We start from the raw sequence: 17,990 nt of genomic DNA on the forward strand, positions 1-17,990 counted from the left end.
AGTTTGTCTACCTCTGGGACAAAAAAAAAAAAAAAAAAAAAATCAAATCAGAAGGCGCGATGGAATGGATGCATCGCAAATAATGCATTTTCTGAGTTTTCTTGTTTAAAAAAAAAAGTTTTTAAAAAAAGTAAAAAAAAAAAGGTAATAACATGGCCAATTTGTTACATAAAATGACTTTCTGTGTATAAATTATTCCTAAAAAAATTCCTCTGTTTATATAAAAAAATCAGTAGATGAAAAAAATTTCAAAAGGTTTTTTTGTACATTCTGTTGTAAGAATTTATTCCTGTTATTGCGATATACTCTGGATTCTTTACGGAAAAAAAAGAAACTGTCTATTTTGAACGGCTGAAGCTAAGGCAACTTTAGTTTCTCTTACTCTGCTTTTTTCTAGTAGTTAAAGTACTACATGGTTTAAGTTAAATAAAAGAATTCCATATGCATTTTTGGTCTCTGATTTTGCCCCACCCTCCACCCCTTCTGGAAGAATCACCACACTTCTGAGCAGGGAAGCTGAGCTACGTGTGGCATGTGTGTTCACACATGTCGCTGGGAGGTGTTCTGCATGAAGGCTTTGCTCTATTTCTGACAGCTGAACCTTCTCGGCATGCAAATTGCTGGTGAACAGGGAAGCTATTCTGTTTCTCACTCCATTAAATCAGCCAGAAGAAAATGTGAATACATAAAATATAGAAATCTGTACTTGATTTTTGAATGACGTGTAGACTTTTCCACTGACAAAAGTCAGGGCAGGTTTGATGTAGATGACTCTGGGGCAAAGGACTTTCTGCACACTTTCATGTCCTTGTTGGTCCCTCACAGCCAGCACACCTCCTCAGAGAGTGCAGGTGAGGCCATAGACATGCATACAGGATGCAGCTCCCTGGTGCTGCTCAGAAACATTAGTTACTTTCCAGCCAGCGAGCTTGGCCTGCCCCAGGGACTCTACAATCTGGGCATCATTATGTTTGCCAGGGGAAATGGTTATGGTAGGAAGTGTTCTAAGGAAACAAGCTGTACATGTTCTAGAATCAAACCTGAGACACATCAGGAAGACAAGCTCATCATTCATTAAACTTTGATCATGGGAAATTATACTCCAGTAATAAAATCAGGCCACTGGACAAAGCGCTACTTAGCAAGGTGTAGGCAGCAGAAGTAAATGAAAGGCCATGCTTATTTAAGACCTGGTGAGTCTCAAATACTTGGACCTAAAAACAAAAAAGAGGGGACTCTCAACCTTGGCATTGCCCCAGGGTTTTGCTTACCATTGTCACAGAGTGCCTGGCACTCAGGGGACCCTCACTAGATGACCGATGACTAACAGCAGGCTCATATCTGAGGCTTGGGTGGGTGTCTGGGCTCTAGTGGGGAGGACACAGGAGCCCTGCAGGATTCCCACGTTCCCCGGTGGGTGATGCCGTGCTTCCAAGCTGTGGAGGCGCAGTCTGCACCTGTCCTCAGCCAGAAAAGCAGCAGTTTCTTCTGAGGATGAAGGTGCTGGGTCTTTAGAAGTGTTAGACCCTCTCCCCACCATGCCACTGCTTAAGCCCACAATCTAGCAAGGCTATTTCCATATTTACCCTCACAGGTCCAGCAACAAGCCCACATTCAGTAAAGTTTCCTCTCATCACTGATGGACTTTCACATCCATTCTCTCACCAGATCTTCACAACAACTCTGCCAAGGACGGATTTTTATTACTCTGTTTTACAGATGAGTAAACACGCAGATATGTCCAAGACCCCCAGCTATTAAATGACCAACCCAGGGCTCAGCCTTTTGAAGCTGTGTCAGCTTTCAAACTGTCTCAGAACTGCTGCGTATCAGCCATAACTAAACAGACCCCAGTATGTATCAGCGGGGCATGGCAGGCCACTTAGACCAGGATGTGAACTGGGCCTCTGGGGTTCTCCCTAAAAAACCTTGGAGGCCACAGAGGGGAGATGACAGGGACGTTCATCAAGAGGGAGCTCTGGGCCTCCAACTGGATGACATCTAAGAGTTTGCTTGGCGCCAAGCCATACGCATTTTACAATCTGAAATAACACTGGAGCCGGGTCCCAGAGGACGCCTGCTTGCCACCGTCCTGAGACAGAAGCTAAAATAAGGGGGTGTCCCGGGCTCTGGGTAGCAGGTGTTTGCCTACAACTACAGAAGGCTCTTCACATTAACAGCCGTGCAGCAGGACCTATGCTTGTTGGCCAGACCATCCCACCCCACTTGCTGCCTTTGATCTGCTACAGTAGGACTTTGATCTGTTTTACAGCAAGTGAGCCAGTTTCATTTGCAAAGGGGTCCTGTAAAGTCTATTACAAATGCACAAGTGTGCTGGAGGGCTAATGGTAAAGCGAGTTCCTTTGCCCAGTTCCTTTGTTATTAAGGTGCAGCTGCTTTTTCTTACAGTGAATAAATCTGGGTACTAAGTGACGATGATTTTTTTTTAATGGAATTAAGTGGAAAATGATAGCTGTGAGCATACCAACATAAGAAGAAATTTCCCAGAGCTTAGCCACCTTCAAGCTCTTTCTCCCAAATACAGTGCTGCTAATGGGGTTCCCAATGGAAATTTGCCCCCAGAAAACACTGGACAAGTAAAACCTTGTTGCGAACAGCTTGGAACCGTGTCATAAAGGCAAAATGAAAGATGAAAAGGGGAGGTTCTGTTTCTTAAAAGGTAGGGATAACACTGACCATGGCAGAGAAGCTAAACCCAGCTATTAACCTTTGCTTTAGGACCAAACACTACTGGGGGAATATAAAGTGATACAGCTGCCATGGAAAGCAGTATAGCAGCTCCTCCAAAAAAGTAAACATAGATTACCTTATGATCCAGCAATACACACACACACACACACACACACACACACACACACACACCAGGATTCTAACAGATATTTGCACACCAGTGTTCATAGTAGTAGTATTTAAGTGAAATAAGCCAGTCACAGAAGGACGAGGATTCCATTTACATGAGGTCCCTAGAGTAGTTAAATTCAGAGATGGAGGGTAGAATAATAGATGCCAAGGGCCGGGGGTGGGGGGAGAAGGGTGGAGACACTGTTTAATGGGTACAGAGTTTCCATTTGGGATGATGAGAAAATTCTGAAGATGGATGGTGGTGATGGTTGCACAACAAGTGAATGTACATAATGCCACTGAACACTTAAAAATGGTTAAAATGGTAAATTTTATGTTATGTGTATTTTACAATAATTTTTAAATAAAGTTTAAAAAGAAAACACCAGGGCTTCCCTGGTGGCACAGTGGTTGCGAGTCCGCGTGCCGATGCTGGGGGCGCGGGTTCATGCCCCGGTCCGGGAGGATCCCGTGTGCCGCGGAGCGGCTGGGCCCGTGAGCCATGGCCGCTGGGCCTGTGCGTCCGGAGCCTGTGCTCCGCAGCGGGAGGGGCCGCAGCGGTGAGGGGCCCGCGTACCGCAAAAAAAAAAAAATAATAAGGAAAAAGGAAAAACCAAACACTAAAGACTCAGTGGCTCAGAAGCTGCCCACAGCACCTGGATGCACAAGCTTGGAGGCCCAGAGTGGGGCGCCCAAGTAGCAGCTGCACCTGCATTTCCCATGGTCAGCCAGTCACAGGTCATCCCACCACACGGGGCTCGCAGAACAGGTCTGGGGTCCCAGAAATCTGGGCAGGATCACACAGGCCTGCTGCATAGACTTTTAAGAGGAAAAAAAATTACTAGCATTTCATTTTATTGTCCGGAAAACCATAACTGAAGCTAGTTAAGCCCTTGTGAAATGTCTGCCTTTCAGTGTTCTTTCTTCTGACCATAAAATAACCCTTTGTGATTTCATTGGGCTAATTCAGAACTTTTTTTCCTCTGTGTAAACTGTTTTACAAGCAAATTTGTTAAAGCCTCTCAAAGCACAGTTGAATTCTACATACAGGACTGAAACATTTAACCTTCTCCAAAGGAGCAGTCTCCCAGTTGGTTCCCCCTGTCTGGAATCGCAAAGGCTGAGTTTCCTGTGAACCAGGCATGAGACCTGGCTTTCTCAGTCTCCTGCAGCATTTCCTGGATGATAACTTGCAGGGCTTTTCCCAGCAGGCTAGCCGGAAGCGAAGGAGATAATGGAGGGACATGGACGAGCGCCGCGCACCCATTTCCATGATGCAAAGACAGGTAGTAGGTGTAATCGCAGACATACCTACAACCACACAAAATGCCAAGTTACTCCTTGGACCAGCCTCTAACCTCAGTGAAATGTAATCAGAAGCAGCAATGCAGCATCCGCAAAGCATGAGGGAAGACTGCCGCCAGGGAGACCCAGGTTTCGTTCTGCCAAAGAACATGCTGCTGGGAATGAGCCATAGAGAGACCGGCTCTTGGCCTCATGTCCAGCAAGTGGCTGAACCCTGGAAGGGACCAGATTTTCAACCAACCAGTCCAAAACGTTCTCCCCCCAACCCTGTGAACCTTTCTCATTCATGTCTGCATTGAGTCATTTTGTTGTCACAGCTGCTCCAGGTCTTTGCTCACAAGCCTGCAACCTCCACCTTTAGCAGGAGTTAACATAAATCTTTAAGTTAAGGGATCCAGAGATCAGACAGGAAGAAACAAAAAAAGAAGATAAGAAACAAAACAAAAAAACTAGATGGAACTAGCTGGGAACGAGATGGCCACAAACCTGACCTCCAACAGACCCTGGGTCTCATTATATGTTGATTTTTCTAAATTAGCATATTAAATGACACATCCACCGGCTGCCATAACTGGACATTAAGAACCAAAAAAAGCATTGAAAAGGGGGTGGCACTCCACTCCCCTGAAAAAGCCCTGCCCCTTCCCAGGTAGACTTAATGCATAAGCCTCCCCATCATTAGCCTCACTCCTATCTTTAAAATTAAATCCCTCTCACCAAGTGGGTGATAAGTTGATCTGTAAACTTAGCCCCTGCTTCTCCAATCTCTGCCCGCTGAATAATGCTTAACTGAAGCAGGAAAAAGAACCCTCTCCCGCTGAGGCAGGGCACATCGGCTCGGCTAGGGCCTGAGCAGGGTCCATACAACTTAATCTGGTAACAAATTCTGGCATCCAACAAGGGGTGCATTCTGGCTGTTAACTCAGGGTTACTCACTGACCCAGGGCCAACAAAGCCGGCTAAATAACTGAGCTGTTTGCCCCAATTCTCAACCGCTGGGCCAGTAAGGGCTACTAAATTAAGCCTGAGATTGAAAAGCAGCCAAGGATCAGGTGGAGCATCCTCAGGTAAAGAACATCTCTTTGTTTCACGTGTGTGACATAAGCCCTAGTCTCTGTTCTTGATATGAGTGAAGCTTCGATCTCTGTTCTATGTGGTTTTGTTTGTCCTAATGCTCTTGGAAATACGTGCCACAACTGTGGGCACGGGTTGAGCACCTGAAGGCCACTATGGCGTTTGCCACCAAAAAGGATAAGTTGGTCATGCACCAGGGTAGATGAGCACTGGGTACCCTGCCAACCAGAAGCAAATGTCCGTGTAAGCAGGCACACTGTAAAACATTCACAGCCCCAACCTCTACAGCGTTCCCACCTCTAGGGTATAGTCAAAAATCCAAGAGCACACCTTTTGTGTTGGTTCCTCTTGCCCTAACTTGCCATCCCGGGGCAAGGTATACGTCTCTGTTGGGTAGGTCCCTCCCCACTACCCTCCACCACAGATCCCTAGGGATCCCTCTTTTGAGACATGAACCCTTTAAAAATCTTGTTTTCATCAGATTTCAGGAAAATCAATTTGTCTAGTTGGGGAAGGAAGAGGAGGACCCCCAAATTGTCCAAAGTCCTTGGGTCCTCGTAGCTCAGAGTATAGAAGACTGGACACATACCAAATGGGCATTCGGCCTCCCTGCCTGATTACCTGTAACGGAGCAGGGACACACCTTTTGTGAACGAGTCTCCCTGACTACTGGAGAGGCTCTTCATCTGAGCAATTTATCTGATTAGAGAACCCCTATTTCCCACTCCCCCTTCACCCTATCTCTGGGGACTGCTTTCTGAAAGATATCTCCTACAGCCCCACAGCAGGTCTGGGAACGTCTAGTTACTGACTTAAGAGGGGCTTTATAGGGACTTCCCTGGTGGCGCAGTGGTTAAGACTCCGCGCTCCCAACGTTGGGGGCCCGGTTTGATCCCTACTCAGGGAACTAGATCCCACATGCATGCCGCAACTAAGAGTTTGCAAGCTACAACTAAGCAGGCCACGTGCCAAAACTAAGAAGCCGGCGAGCCGCAACTAAGGAGACTGCCTGCCGCAACTAAGACCCTACACAACCAAATAAATAAAATAAATAAACGTTTAAAAAAAAGGGGGGGTGGCTTTATAACTAAGGCCCTCTTGGACAGTGTCTCCCCTTCCAGCCCCTGCGAAGATTGGTTCAGGTTTCAGTTAGAGCTCCTAAACCACTTGGTGTGGGTCAATCTTGTGGGATCTGCATAGCCACTGGGAAGTTGGAAACAGACTAGGACTCCCCAGTATGGGTAATCAAGCCTCTATCCCAGTGAACGCTGTTAAGGTGCATTCTCCATAACTGGAAATTCTTTGAGTAGCGCCCACTAACAGGGAGACAGCTTATTTTCTTCGGTAACACCGCATGGCCCCAATATAAACTGGCGGATGGAGAAAGTCGGCCAACTAACGACTCTAAATTCTAATACTATTTTTAATTTGACCTCTATTGCCAGCGATAAAAAAAAAATGGGATGAGATCTCCTATGTCCAATTTTTCATGGCCCTTCGCCAAATAAAGGGCTTCTGGAAAAAATGCAAGCCTAGTTCAAATTTCTCTTTCCTGGAATTGGAATCTCAGCCTGAGGATCCTCTTGACTTCCTCTCTCTGCTAAGGGGAGCTGCCCCACTTCCAACACTTCACCTGAGACTCCTGAGTCATCGACATGTACCCCTACCTCTCCTGAATCCCCGACGCTCTCTACTCCCTCAAATTCACCACCTCCCTACCTGATGCCCCCTCTTCCGCCCAATGGGTGGTCCCCCTCCCCGACTCTTTCACCTCCAATCTCTCAGTACACCTTCCTTGGGGAAGGCTATTCCCCCTTCAGGCGGTTCCCAATGCAAAGGGCGAACTGACCACTGCGTAGGTACCCTTCTCTTCCTTGGATCTCTATAACTGGAAGGATCGATCCAAGGGTTTAAGGGAAGACCCCGAGGGAGCCCTTAATTTAGTCTGGGGAATACTGCACGCTCATTTGAGTGGATACCCAAACCCTCCTAAACATCTTATTGTCTGGGGAAGAAAAGGTACTGATTATAATTAATGCAAGGGAGGAAGCTGCTAAGACCAATAAAAATAACGCGGGGCATGCTGTATACCAGCCTGGAGTCCAGGCTGTTCCCGACACGGACCCTGGGTGGGGCCACCTAGAGGAAAATGGTCGGCAGCACCACACACATTTCAGGAATTTGATTCTGAAGGGCATTCAATCAAGCGGGGAAGAAACTCAAATTGGAGGAGGTTCAAGGAGTCATCGAAGGACTGAAGGAAAATCCCTCAGCCTTCCTTGAGCACCTAAGGGAGTGCTGCCGAGTGTATACAAATATAAACCTGGTGTCATTGGAAGGGCAGGTACCTTTTTTTTTTTTTTTTTTTTTTTGCAGTACGCGGGCCTCTCACTGTCGTGGCCTCTCCCGTTGCGGAGCACAGGCTCCGGACGCGCAGGCTCAGCGGCCATAGCTCACGGGCCCAGCCGCTCAGCGGCATGTGGGATCCTCCCGGACCGGGGCACGAACCCGTGTCCCCTGCATCGGCAGGCGGACTCTCAACCACTGCGCCACCAGGGAAGCCCAAAGGCTGATTTTTTAGTCAACACAGGGGCCACCTACTAGGTCTTGAACACCCAACAAGGCAAAATGACCAAAGATAAATGCAAGATAATGGGAGTGAAAGGGAAGCCGCATGAACGCAATATTATAGAGCACCTGATTTGGAAGGAAAAAAGTTATCTCACTCTTTCCTGTATGTCCCTAATGAGGAATGCCTAATTCCTCTAATAGGAAGAGATTTACTATATAAATTGGGAGCTACAATTTAGCTCAGAGACACAAAACTTAACATCAAAATACCTAAGACTCCCTTCCATTCCAAAGTGCTCGTGCTACCACCCTCTGCCAAGAATAATGTCTCAATTAACCTTGAGGGGATTAATCCCTCAGTATGGGCCCATGACACTGTGGGCAGAGCCAGGAGAGCACCACCAGTCGTGGTCAAGCTGCGACCCACCTACAATCACCTAAATATAAAACAATACCCATTAAGCAAAGAAGCCCTAGCAGCCATTAAGTAGAAAGTCTACTCAAACAAGGGCTTCTTAGACCCTGCCATTTTCCTTGCAACACTCCTAATCTGCCAGTAAAAAAACAAAACAAAACAAAACAAAACAAAACAAAACAAAACAAAACAAGAGATATTGGCTAGTTCAGGACCTCCAAGCTGTAAATGAAGCTATGGAGGAAATTCACCCAGTGGTGCCAGATCCCTACACCTTACTCTCTACCCTAAACTGCGAAAGGATTTGGTATTCAGTGCTAGATTTAAAAGACACCTTTTGTGTGCCCATAGCCCTGTAACCTCAGTACATTTTTGCATTTGAATGGCAGGTGGCAGCATGAGAAAACAATATTTTTGTTGGATGGTTCTGCTCCAGGGATTTAAGAACTCTCCCACTCTTTTCGTAAAGGTTTTAGCTGAGGCTCTTAGTGACCTTGAGTTAGAACAAGGGACTAGGACTTCCCTGGTGGCACAGTGGTTAAGAATCCGCCTGCCAATACAGGGGACACCAGTTCGAGCCCTGGTCCGGGAAGATCCCACATGCCGCAGAGCAAGTGAGCCCGCATGCCACAACTACTGAGCCTGTGCACCTAGAGCCCATGCGCCAGAACAAGAAGATCCCACATGCCGCAGAGCAAGTGAGCCTGCATGCCACAACTACTGAGCCTGTGCACCTAGAGCCCATGCGCCAGAACAAGAGAAGCCACGGCAATGAGCAGCCTGCGCACAGCAATGAAGTATAGCCCCTGCTTGCTGCAACTAGAGAAAGCCCACATGCAGTAATGAAGACACACCACAGCCAAAAATAAAATATTAATTAATTTTTTAAAAAAAGAACTACTATACTTCAATATGTGGATGACATTCTAATCGCCAGCCCACCAAAGAGCTTTTCGACCATAACACAGTTAATGCCTTAAATCATCTGGCTGAGAGAGAATATAAAATTTCAAAGGAAAAAGCCCAAATCTCCCTCCAGCAGGTAGAACACTTAGGATTTAATAATAGAAAAGGGGCACAGAGCACTAACTAAGGAGAGGAAAGAACATATTTGCCAGATGGCACCCCTAGTACTAGAAAACAGCTCCAGGGGTTCCTGGGAATGCCTGAGTTCTGCCACATATGGGTCCCCAATTCTGCCTTAATTGCTAAGCTCTTGTATGAACAATTAAAAAGGAAGGACCTTGACCGTTTTGAGCAGACCCTCAACTGTGACTGGGCATTCCTAAACTCAGAAACCATCTCATGAGAATCCCCGTGTTACCTTTACCCTATCTGAATCTCGCCTTCCATCTACATGTACATGAGAGAGGAGAAACTGCCCTGGGCTTGCTTAAACAAAAACTTGGACCTCGGACTCAGGTTGTAGCCTGTTTTTCTAAACAATTGGACCAAACTGCTAAAGGATGGCCCCCATGTTTACAGGCTGTAGCTGCTACTTCTCAGCTTCTCAAAGAAGCTAACAAATTAACTTTTGGACACAGCCCCTGACCATCTGGACCCCACACCACCTCATAAAGGTAAGGGGGGCAGACTGGTTATCCTCTGGTCAAACCCATGCTTCTAGACAACGTGTCTGTGACTCTGAGGCACTGTAATGTCCTTAACCCTGCCTCCTTGCTACCTCAGACAGGTCCAAAATTAACTCATGATTGTGAGGAAGTTATGGAACAGGTTTATTCCAGAAGGGCTGACTTAAAGGGCTTCCCTAGAGAGAAGGCAGGATTGGAATGGTTCACTGATGGGAGTTGCTTTACCAAACATGGAAAACAAAAGGCTGGCTACACAGTGGTTTCTGTCACTGAAGGGGTGGAAGCTAAAGCCTTGCCCTCTGGCTGCTCTGCTCGGAGGGCTGAGTTAATTACCCTAATCAGAGCACTAGAACTGGGGAAAGGGAAAGTTGTCAATATCTACACTGACTCTAAATATGCCTATTCAATCCTACACACCCATGGGGCCATCTGGAAGGAGAGGGGAATGCTGACCTCAGGGAATAAACAGATTGAAAATTGGGGGGGGGGTGAATTATGAGGGTGCTGGAGGCTATACTCCTGCCAAAGAGTATAGCCTGTATTCACTGCAGAGGCCATCAAAAGGGAGAAGAAATAATAAGACGAAATAACAGAGCAGATATGGCAGCTAAACAAGCAGCAGAGGGTGGGGACAGACTTCAAACGTCACTCTTACTGGTACCCCCAGATCCTAACTCTTACACTCCCATATACACACCCCAGAAGAAAGAGAAAAGCCTTTGAGATGGGGCTATTTTAAAAGCTCAGAATATCAGGAATAGATGGTTAACAATCACAGGCAGCCCATCAGCTACTGTACTCCAAACCGTCCGGGAAGCTCACCAGAGCACACGTTATGGGCAGGAGGCCCTGTGTCAGTGGCTCACCAAATCCATGACTACTCCCAACTTCTGAAGTCTCCTTAAACAGGTAGTTGAAGCTTGCCCTGTCTCCAGAATAACCCCAACACTTACCGCCCACCAAGGTTAAGGGAGTGACCCCCACACAGTATAGAGGCACACATCCAGGTCAAGACTGGAAAACTGATTTTACAGTAATGCCCTCAGCACAAGGAAATTTTTAGATATTTGCTGGTTTTGACTGACACCTCTGCCTGGATGGAGACATTCCCGACCCAAACCGAGACTACCTGGGAGATCTCTAAGGCCCTGATCAAAAAAATAATCCCTCAGTTTGGGCCCCCTAAATCCATTCAAAGTGACAGTGGGCCTGCCTTTGTTTCTCAAATTACTAAGGAAGTCTCTAGAGTCCTAGGAATTAAATGGAGTTTACACTCTTCTTGGAGACCACAATCTTCAGGAAAAGTAAAAAGAACAAATGAAACTCTCAAAAGAAATTTAGCCACACTATGTCGAGAGACTCATCAACCTTGGATCTCCCTTCGCCCCACAGCACTTTTGAGAATGCAATTAGCCCCTAAAGGAAAGCTCAGGTTAAGTCCATAACAGATCATGTACAGGAGGCCCATTCCTGAAAGACCCAGCTACAAAGCCAACCTTAGGGATATGAACCAAATGAAATATGCCTTACAGAGAGGGGAAATAATCAAAGCTTTACACGCCTAAGGGAATCAGGAATTACCTTCCCCTTCTGACATGGTTTTACATTCTTTGTACCCTGGGGATTGGGTTTATTTGAAAACCTGGAAGGCTGGAAATCCACAAGACCAGTTAGACCTCAAGTGGACAGGACCTTTTCTTGTTATCTTGACCACTCATTCAGCTTGACAATTGCAGGGCATAACTCTGTGGGTCCACCATACCAGAGTGAAGACGGCACCTACACCTGAGGAAGAAGTTACTGAGCCATGCACTCAATACACCTGTGAACCTGTCACACACCTTAAGTTACTTTTGAAAAGGACTAACTAACCAATAGATAAATATTGTGGTAGACAGGCTTATTAGTTGGCCTTATCATTACTATTGCCTTACTTGGCTTCTGCTGTTCTGCCAAACCCCCTCCCTCTGGCACACCTCCTCTGTCCATGCTGGACATACGGGATATTAACATTGGAAGCAGGATGAGTGGCCATTATTGTCTATTCTTTCTTCTCTGCTCTATCTATCTCTTACACCCATCCACACAGAATGGGAATTCAATGCAATAGTAAATTTCTCGAGAATTATAGCCTGTGGACAAAACCTATCCCAGTGCTGGATCTGTCACCCCCACTCTCCAAGTGACACCTATGGATTAAAGGTATTACATTTTACCCCTAAGAATGATAACCTCACTCTCACCTTGGCTAAACCTACCCCTCTTGGAGTTCATATCCCATCCCTAACGCAGCTTCCCTGCTTGGATTCCCTCTAACGAATACAAAGCACTCACTCTAAAGTGCCATTGCTCTGATCATCTTGCTGCCACTGTCCCTATTAAACGCCCCTACCAAAGGGAGGAACTTGCAATAACACCTTAGGGCTGCTCTGGACTCTGATCAATGCTTCTTCCATTATCCCACAATTTAAGTACCCCGGGATTGACTCCTGTGGAAATCTCAACTGTTGGTGCCCTCTGAACCAACCTGATGAATACACACAGGGACTGGAAGGGAGATGTACGTATTGGAGAGGGAAAATGCCAGTTGTCTGGCACTTAGTATATGGCCCTCCTAAGGCCTGGGGAAAAGCCACTAGTCAAGAATCCCTCAGTAACCCCCGCTATGCAGGTGGGCCTCTCTCCCCACACTGCAAAGGCACCCCCTCTTGGGCTAGCCACTTATGGAGGTGGTTCAACTCCCCAGAACATAAGCTCCCCCTGAGTACCTGTTCCTTTGTGGCCCAAGAATAAACCAACTGCCCCATCAGACCAACCCCAACTCCTCCTTCCCTTCTCTGGGGTGGGCTCTAGCCCTTCCTTGTTTAGATAACGCCCAGGTGGGGGGACATTGCATGCCAGGCCAGCTAAATTCTCGGAACCTAGGTATAACCATTCATAATATCACCCTGCCCTGAGATAAAAGAGCAATTGGACTCATTCTGGCAGGAATCAGGACTGCTCCAGACTAGCAGCTCCCTGGGGAGGCTTCGCATACCATGAAATCACTCTACAAAATCTCACCCAGGCCTAATTGCTATTATCCTCCTGCTTATCTTTGGGCCTTGCCTCCTTAACTGCCTTGTCAACTTCCTTAGTAAACAGCTTGAAGCCATCAAACTTTAGATGATACTAACACAAGGGTACAAGCAACTGGGACTGCAGCTTGGCCACAATCAGACTTATTTTAGGCTAGTCAGGAACAGTTCTGCTCCTCTAATCCAGAGAAAAATTATGCTCATGTTCAGCAGGAAGCAGTTCCGAAGTCAGACCTTTGTCCTTCAACGCCCCCCAAGAATGAGGAGCAATAACAAGGAAAGGGGGATTTTATTGCCAGAGCAGCTCCAGGTCTTTGCTCAAAACCTGCCAAACCACACCTTTAGCAGGAGTTAACATAAATCTTTAAGTTAAAGGATCCAGAGATAAGAAAGAAAGCTCACAAACAAACAAACAAAAGCAGGTGGTACTAGCTCGGACCAAGATGGCCAGGAACCTGACCTCCAACAGACCCTGAGTCTCATTATATGTTGATTTTCCTAAACTAGCTTAATATGCTTAATAAGACTCACCTACTGGTGTCCAGGACCAGCGATTAAGGACGATAAAAAGGGGGTGGCACCTCACTCCCTCAAAAAAGCCCTGCCCCTTCCCAGGCAGACGAATGCATATGCCTCACCTCCCCGTCATTAGCCTTACTCCACCTCTCTTTGTCTTTATCTTTAAAATTAAATCCCTCTCACCAGGTAGGTGAGAAGTTGATCTGTGAACTTAGTTCTCACTTCTCCGTTCTTTGGCCACTGAATAAAGCTCGAACCCAACGGGAAAAAGAACACTCAGAGGCCAGGCTAGGACCTGAGCAGGGTTCATAGGACTTAATTCGGTAACAATTTGTTCATTCATTCTTTGCAGGGAGGAGTAACTATCTCCTAGTGGGTCAGAGTCTGGAGAAAAAAAAGATAAATTAATCTTCATCTGGGCTAAACCAGAAGTTAATTCACAACTTTGCCAGCAATAAATAAAAATAAAACATCCACAAAATGTTAGTGGTTCTCAACATCCCCATCCCACCCCTTCGCCTCTGCCAGCCACCAGGCCGGTGAGTGGGAGGGGGCCTCGGAACCGGACCTGGGCGTGAGCGAGCAATGGGCCAGTGTGCAGGGTGACTCTGGGCCGCTCCCCGCCGCCAAGCACCCAGCTGGATGGCACAGGATGGCACATCCCAGGAGAAAGGCTGGCCAGAGGCCACTTCAGCCCTTCCTCCTCCCCTACGTGCCCAGGAACAAAACGCACCTGCCTGCGTCTCGGGAAAAGGCCACCTCCACGCCCTCGACCACCGCGCGCCTGCTGACTGCCCTCATGCTGACTCCCGAAGTGATCACTTCTGGGCCATCCGGAAGGCACACGCCGCGCTCAGGGTGGAAGCCCCAGATGTCGGCATCCACGTAGCCCCAGTTCTTGCCGCACTGTTCCAGAAAGATGGCCTTGGCGGCGGGGTCCACGCCCACATGCACAACGAGCTGTGTGAACACACGCGGCGGCAGGAGATTAGGGAAACTGAGGTCTGCTCTGCCCCCCAGACCACACAGAGAGAGAGCTCCAGGGTGCAAGACACCTCAACATCCCAAATGTGCCGGCATCACCCCCGTCCCCTGCCTGCTTCCCCTGATGAATGTGCTGGAACGAAAAACAGCTGGATAGAAACCCATGTGGCATCTAACTTTTAAATTTTAAAATATTCTTACAGGGTAGTGTATTCCCCTTTTCCCTGGGGGATCCAGCTGGTATCTAAGCGTGTCCCAGGAGAAGCTTAGCCTTTCTGTGGAGGCTTCCATCTCTTTTATGAAACTCTTTAATAAAGGAAGTTAGTAACAGTCTAATAAAATATTGTTAGAATTTTTTTGAGCCGATTCGTTTTCCTCTTTGAAAAAATAGCTGATTGGTTTATCAAAATATTTGGGGTGTTGTCTTAATGGTTTGGTGGTCTGTGTTTTATTAATATTATCTGTTCATCATATTTGGGGGATATTTGTACCAGCTTCCTATATAGTAACTCTGTTGTGGTAAGATAGGCTGGGAGTGATGAAGATGAGTCTCCCCAGGTGGGCCACTCTCCCGTCTCCCAGTGGGGGCTGCCCTCAAACTGCTCTCCTAGGTCCAAGAGGCCCTTACCTCTCAGCCCACCTCACAACCCACCTGCCCTGCAAGGGCCTGGCTGGGACCTAACCCAGGGGCCTCTCTGTTAGGTGGAAACTACCTTTGGGTCCGGGCTGGGAATAAAGCTTCCATTTCTTTTCCTCCTTCTCTCTCTCCAGAGTCTTATTCCAAGATCTACTCTGTCTTTCATCTTAAACTTTTACAAACAGACCCTTAAGAAATCATCTGGGCCCTGACTGGTGGGATGCGCGGGCAGGGTACACCTCAGCCATCAACCCTAGAAAGAGTGTCCTGGGGTTCACAGGTTCTGGGTCTCCACCACATAATCAGCCCCCTGTCCCCCAGCCCAACTGCCTCCCCAGCTGTCATTTACTTGCGGTCGAAGATCCTCCCAGATTCTGGTGACCCTCTGCTTCACCTCTCTGTAATCCACTGGCAGTTGAAGAATCCTCAGCTCCACCTCCATGTCACCCCCCAGACCCAGCTTGGAGAGTTCCTGCAGGAAGAAACAGGTGGACTCACCTTGCTTTACAGAGGGCCAAGGGGAGTTCCTGAAAAGCCAACATCGGGGTCATCCAGTCCATCCTCAGGGCCTTCTGTGGGCCTGGACCCTGCCCTCAGGGAGTGCCGAGGGGCCAACAGGGGGGCCATGGTTCCTGCCCCACGCACAAGGCCCCACATAGCTACTTCTGTCAAGGTGCACGTACCCCAGAGGCACGTCTGACCCAGTCAGCAGGTTAGGACATAGTTCACACAGGGGGTGCAGGGGAGTTCTAGGGGACAGATGGGAGTGAGCCAGATGAAGAAGCTGGAGAAGTGTGCCAGGCACAGGGAACTTAGAACAGGAATTTATCACCTCACAGTCTTGCAGGACAGAAGTCCAAAATCGAGGTGTCAGCGGGGTCATCCTCCCCCTGAACCTGGTAGGAGAAGGATCCTACCTTGCCACTTCCAGCTTCTGGTAGCCCCCAATAGTCCTTGGCTTCTGGCAGCATAACTGCAGTCTTCACATCACCTCCCCTTTGTGCATGCTTGTTTTCGTGTCCAGATTCCCCTCTTTATAAGAACACTTCACCCATTACACTCTATAAGGCGGTGCTTTCCAGAAGGCTGATGGCATCACTCTTGCCGAAGTAGAAAGTGCAGGGAAGCCAAACTGTAGTTCTCTGTGGCCTTTATAGAGCTATAGGTGTGGAATGGAGTGCATCTGACATTGGACTTGACACCTCTGTGTATTTTACTTATCTGAAAGACGATGCCCAGGAGACTGAAAGGCCCTGCGTCTGCTTATCAGCTGTTTCCTTTCAAGCCTCTAATCTGATGCTCAAACAGCCTTGACTAGAGGTTGACATTAGAATCCCTCCACTGTTGGATTCTAGTGGAACTCCGGGTCTAGGGCTGCACTCCACAACTAGCCACCTTGACATTTCAGTACAGGAAATGGGAATAGGCACTCTAGGTGGAATAAATACAGATGTCACACATTGCCTCACATCAGCTCAGGTCACGTTTTGCCATCAAATAGATTAAGGAAAACTTTAAATATTTAGAAATCTTTGGATGTCAGAATTGCAGATAAGGGATTGTGGACCAGTATAAACTTGAACTTGTTCTAGTATCACCATGGAATTATTCTCCAGTATCTTCCTGGCATATTTTCTCTCCCTAACTAGAATATCTCCCTCTTCCTCTTTCCCTCCCAGTTGTCCCTATAGGGAGAGCTGGCAGCTTGGGAGATCTGCCCTGTCACGAGCTCTAGGGACTCTGCTAAGGGGCAGCCAGCCTGCCCTGGAAAGAGGTGACCACTGTCGCCCACACTATGGGGCTGGAAGTCCTGGGACCTGATGATTTCCCTGGAGTAGTTTGAGCAAGGGGAGGAACAATTGGAGGCAACAGACATCCGCCACTGAGGACAGAGGGCAGACAGGAGGGTAACTGCACCTCCACTGGCTGCAGGCCTCCCAGGGCCTTGGCCAAGCTGCCTGATGGCTATGGGAAGTCTGCAGCCATCCTGAGGTCACCAGTATGTGTGGTAAGCTGTACCGGTGTTGGGAGGGGGAGCTATGGACTGAAAATATGACTCCCCCCCCCCCAAATTCATATGTTGAAACCCTAACCCCCAATGTGATGGTATTTGGAGATGAAGTCTTTGGGAGGTAATTAGGTTTAGATGAGGTCATGAGGGTGGGGCCCCCATGATGGGATTAGGGCCCTTACAAGAAGAGGAAGAGAGACCAGAGCCTTTCTATCTCTGCAATGTGAGGGAGGACATAACCAGAAGGCAGTCATCTGCAAGCCAGAAAGAAAGTTCTCACCAGGAACCAAATCTGCGGGCACCTTGATCTTGGACTTCCCAGCCTCCAGAACTGTGAGAAATACATGTGTGTTGTTTAAGCCACTCAGCCTATGGTATTTTGTTATAGCAGCCCAAGCTGACTAATACAGATGAGCTTCCAGTTGGTAATGAGATGAGGCCTGGTTGAGTTTCAGATACATGCCAATTCATCCATCCAACTCATTATAACTCTTGAAAGTGAAACGGCCAACCTGGGACTGAAGTCAGCATCTGATTTGGGATATTGAAGAACTCCTTCCAACCTGCAGTCATGGAAAGAGTCTCCAGGCACTGACTTATGTGGACACTCTGCTCCCTCAAGCATGTGTTCTCCCGCTCTCTCCCTCTCTCTGTCTGTCTCACAGACACACACTTGGTGTCCTGGGCCATCTACTCTGTGACCCATGGCAGACAATAGCATTTTACAAAAAATAGGCCAAGCTGGTGGTCATCAGCAGCCTAAGCCTGGAATGAGGAGGGAACAGGGCGGAAGGGGGCACATGCAAAGCGAGACCCTGACCTTAGTGCTGCAGGGAAAGGCATGGGCTTTGGAGTCAGAAAGACGAAGGTTTGCGATCTGGCTCTGCCACCTTTCACTGGGCATACTTGGGCATGTTATTTAGGCTTGGTGCATCTCAGTTTT

At 47.7% G+C, this 17,990-nt stretch overlaps 1 protein-coding gene across 1 annotated transcript in view; it reads right to left on the reverse strand.

Moving 5' to 3' along the window:
* Nucleotides 1-3,448: 3,448 nt before the first annotated feature.
* The window catches only part of PGPEP1L (pyroglutamyl-peptidase I like), a 48,784-nt gene continuing 34,242 nt past the window's right edge, over nucleotides 3,449-17,990 (reverse strand). The window contains 4 exon segments of the mRNA XM_059058602.2: nucleotides 3,449-4,004; nucleotides 4,007-4,173; nucleotides 14,149-14,375; nucleotides 15,386-15,508. Of these exon segments, the coding sequence (XP_058914585.1) occupies nucleotides 3,829-4,004; nucleotides 4,007-4,173; nucleotides 14,149-14,375; nucleotides 15,386-15,508 (693 nt within the window). The 3' untranslated portion in view covers nucleotides 3,449-3,828.

This window comes from Kogia breviceps, chromosome 3 (assembly GCF_026419965.1).
Source record: "Kogia breviceps isolate mKogBre1 chromosome 3, mKogBre1 haplotype 1, whole genome shotgun sequence".
Lineage (NCBI taxonomy): Eukaryota > Metazoa > Chordata > Mammalia > Artiodactyla > Physeteridae > Kogia > Kogia breviceps.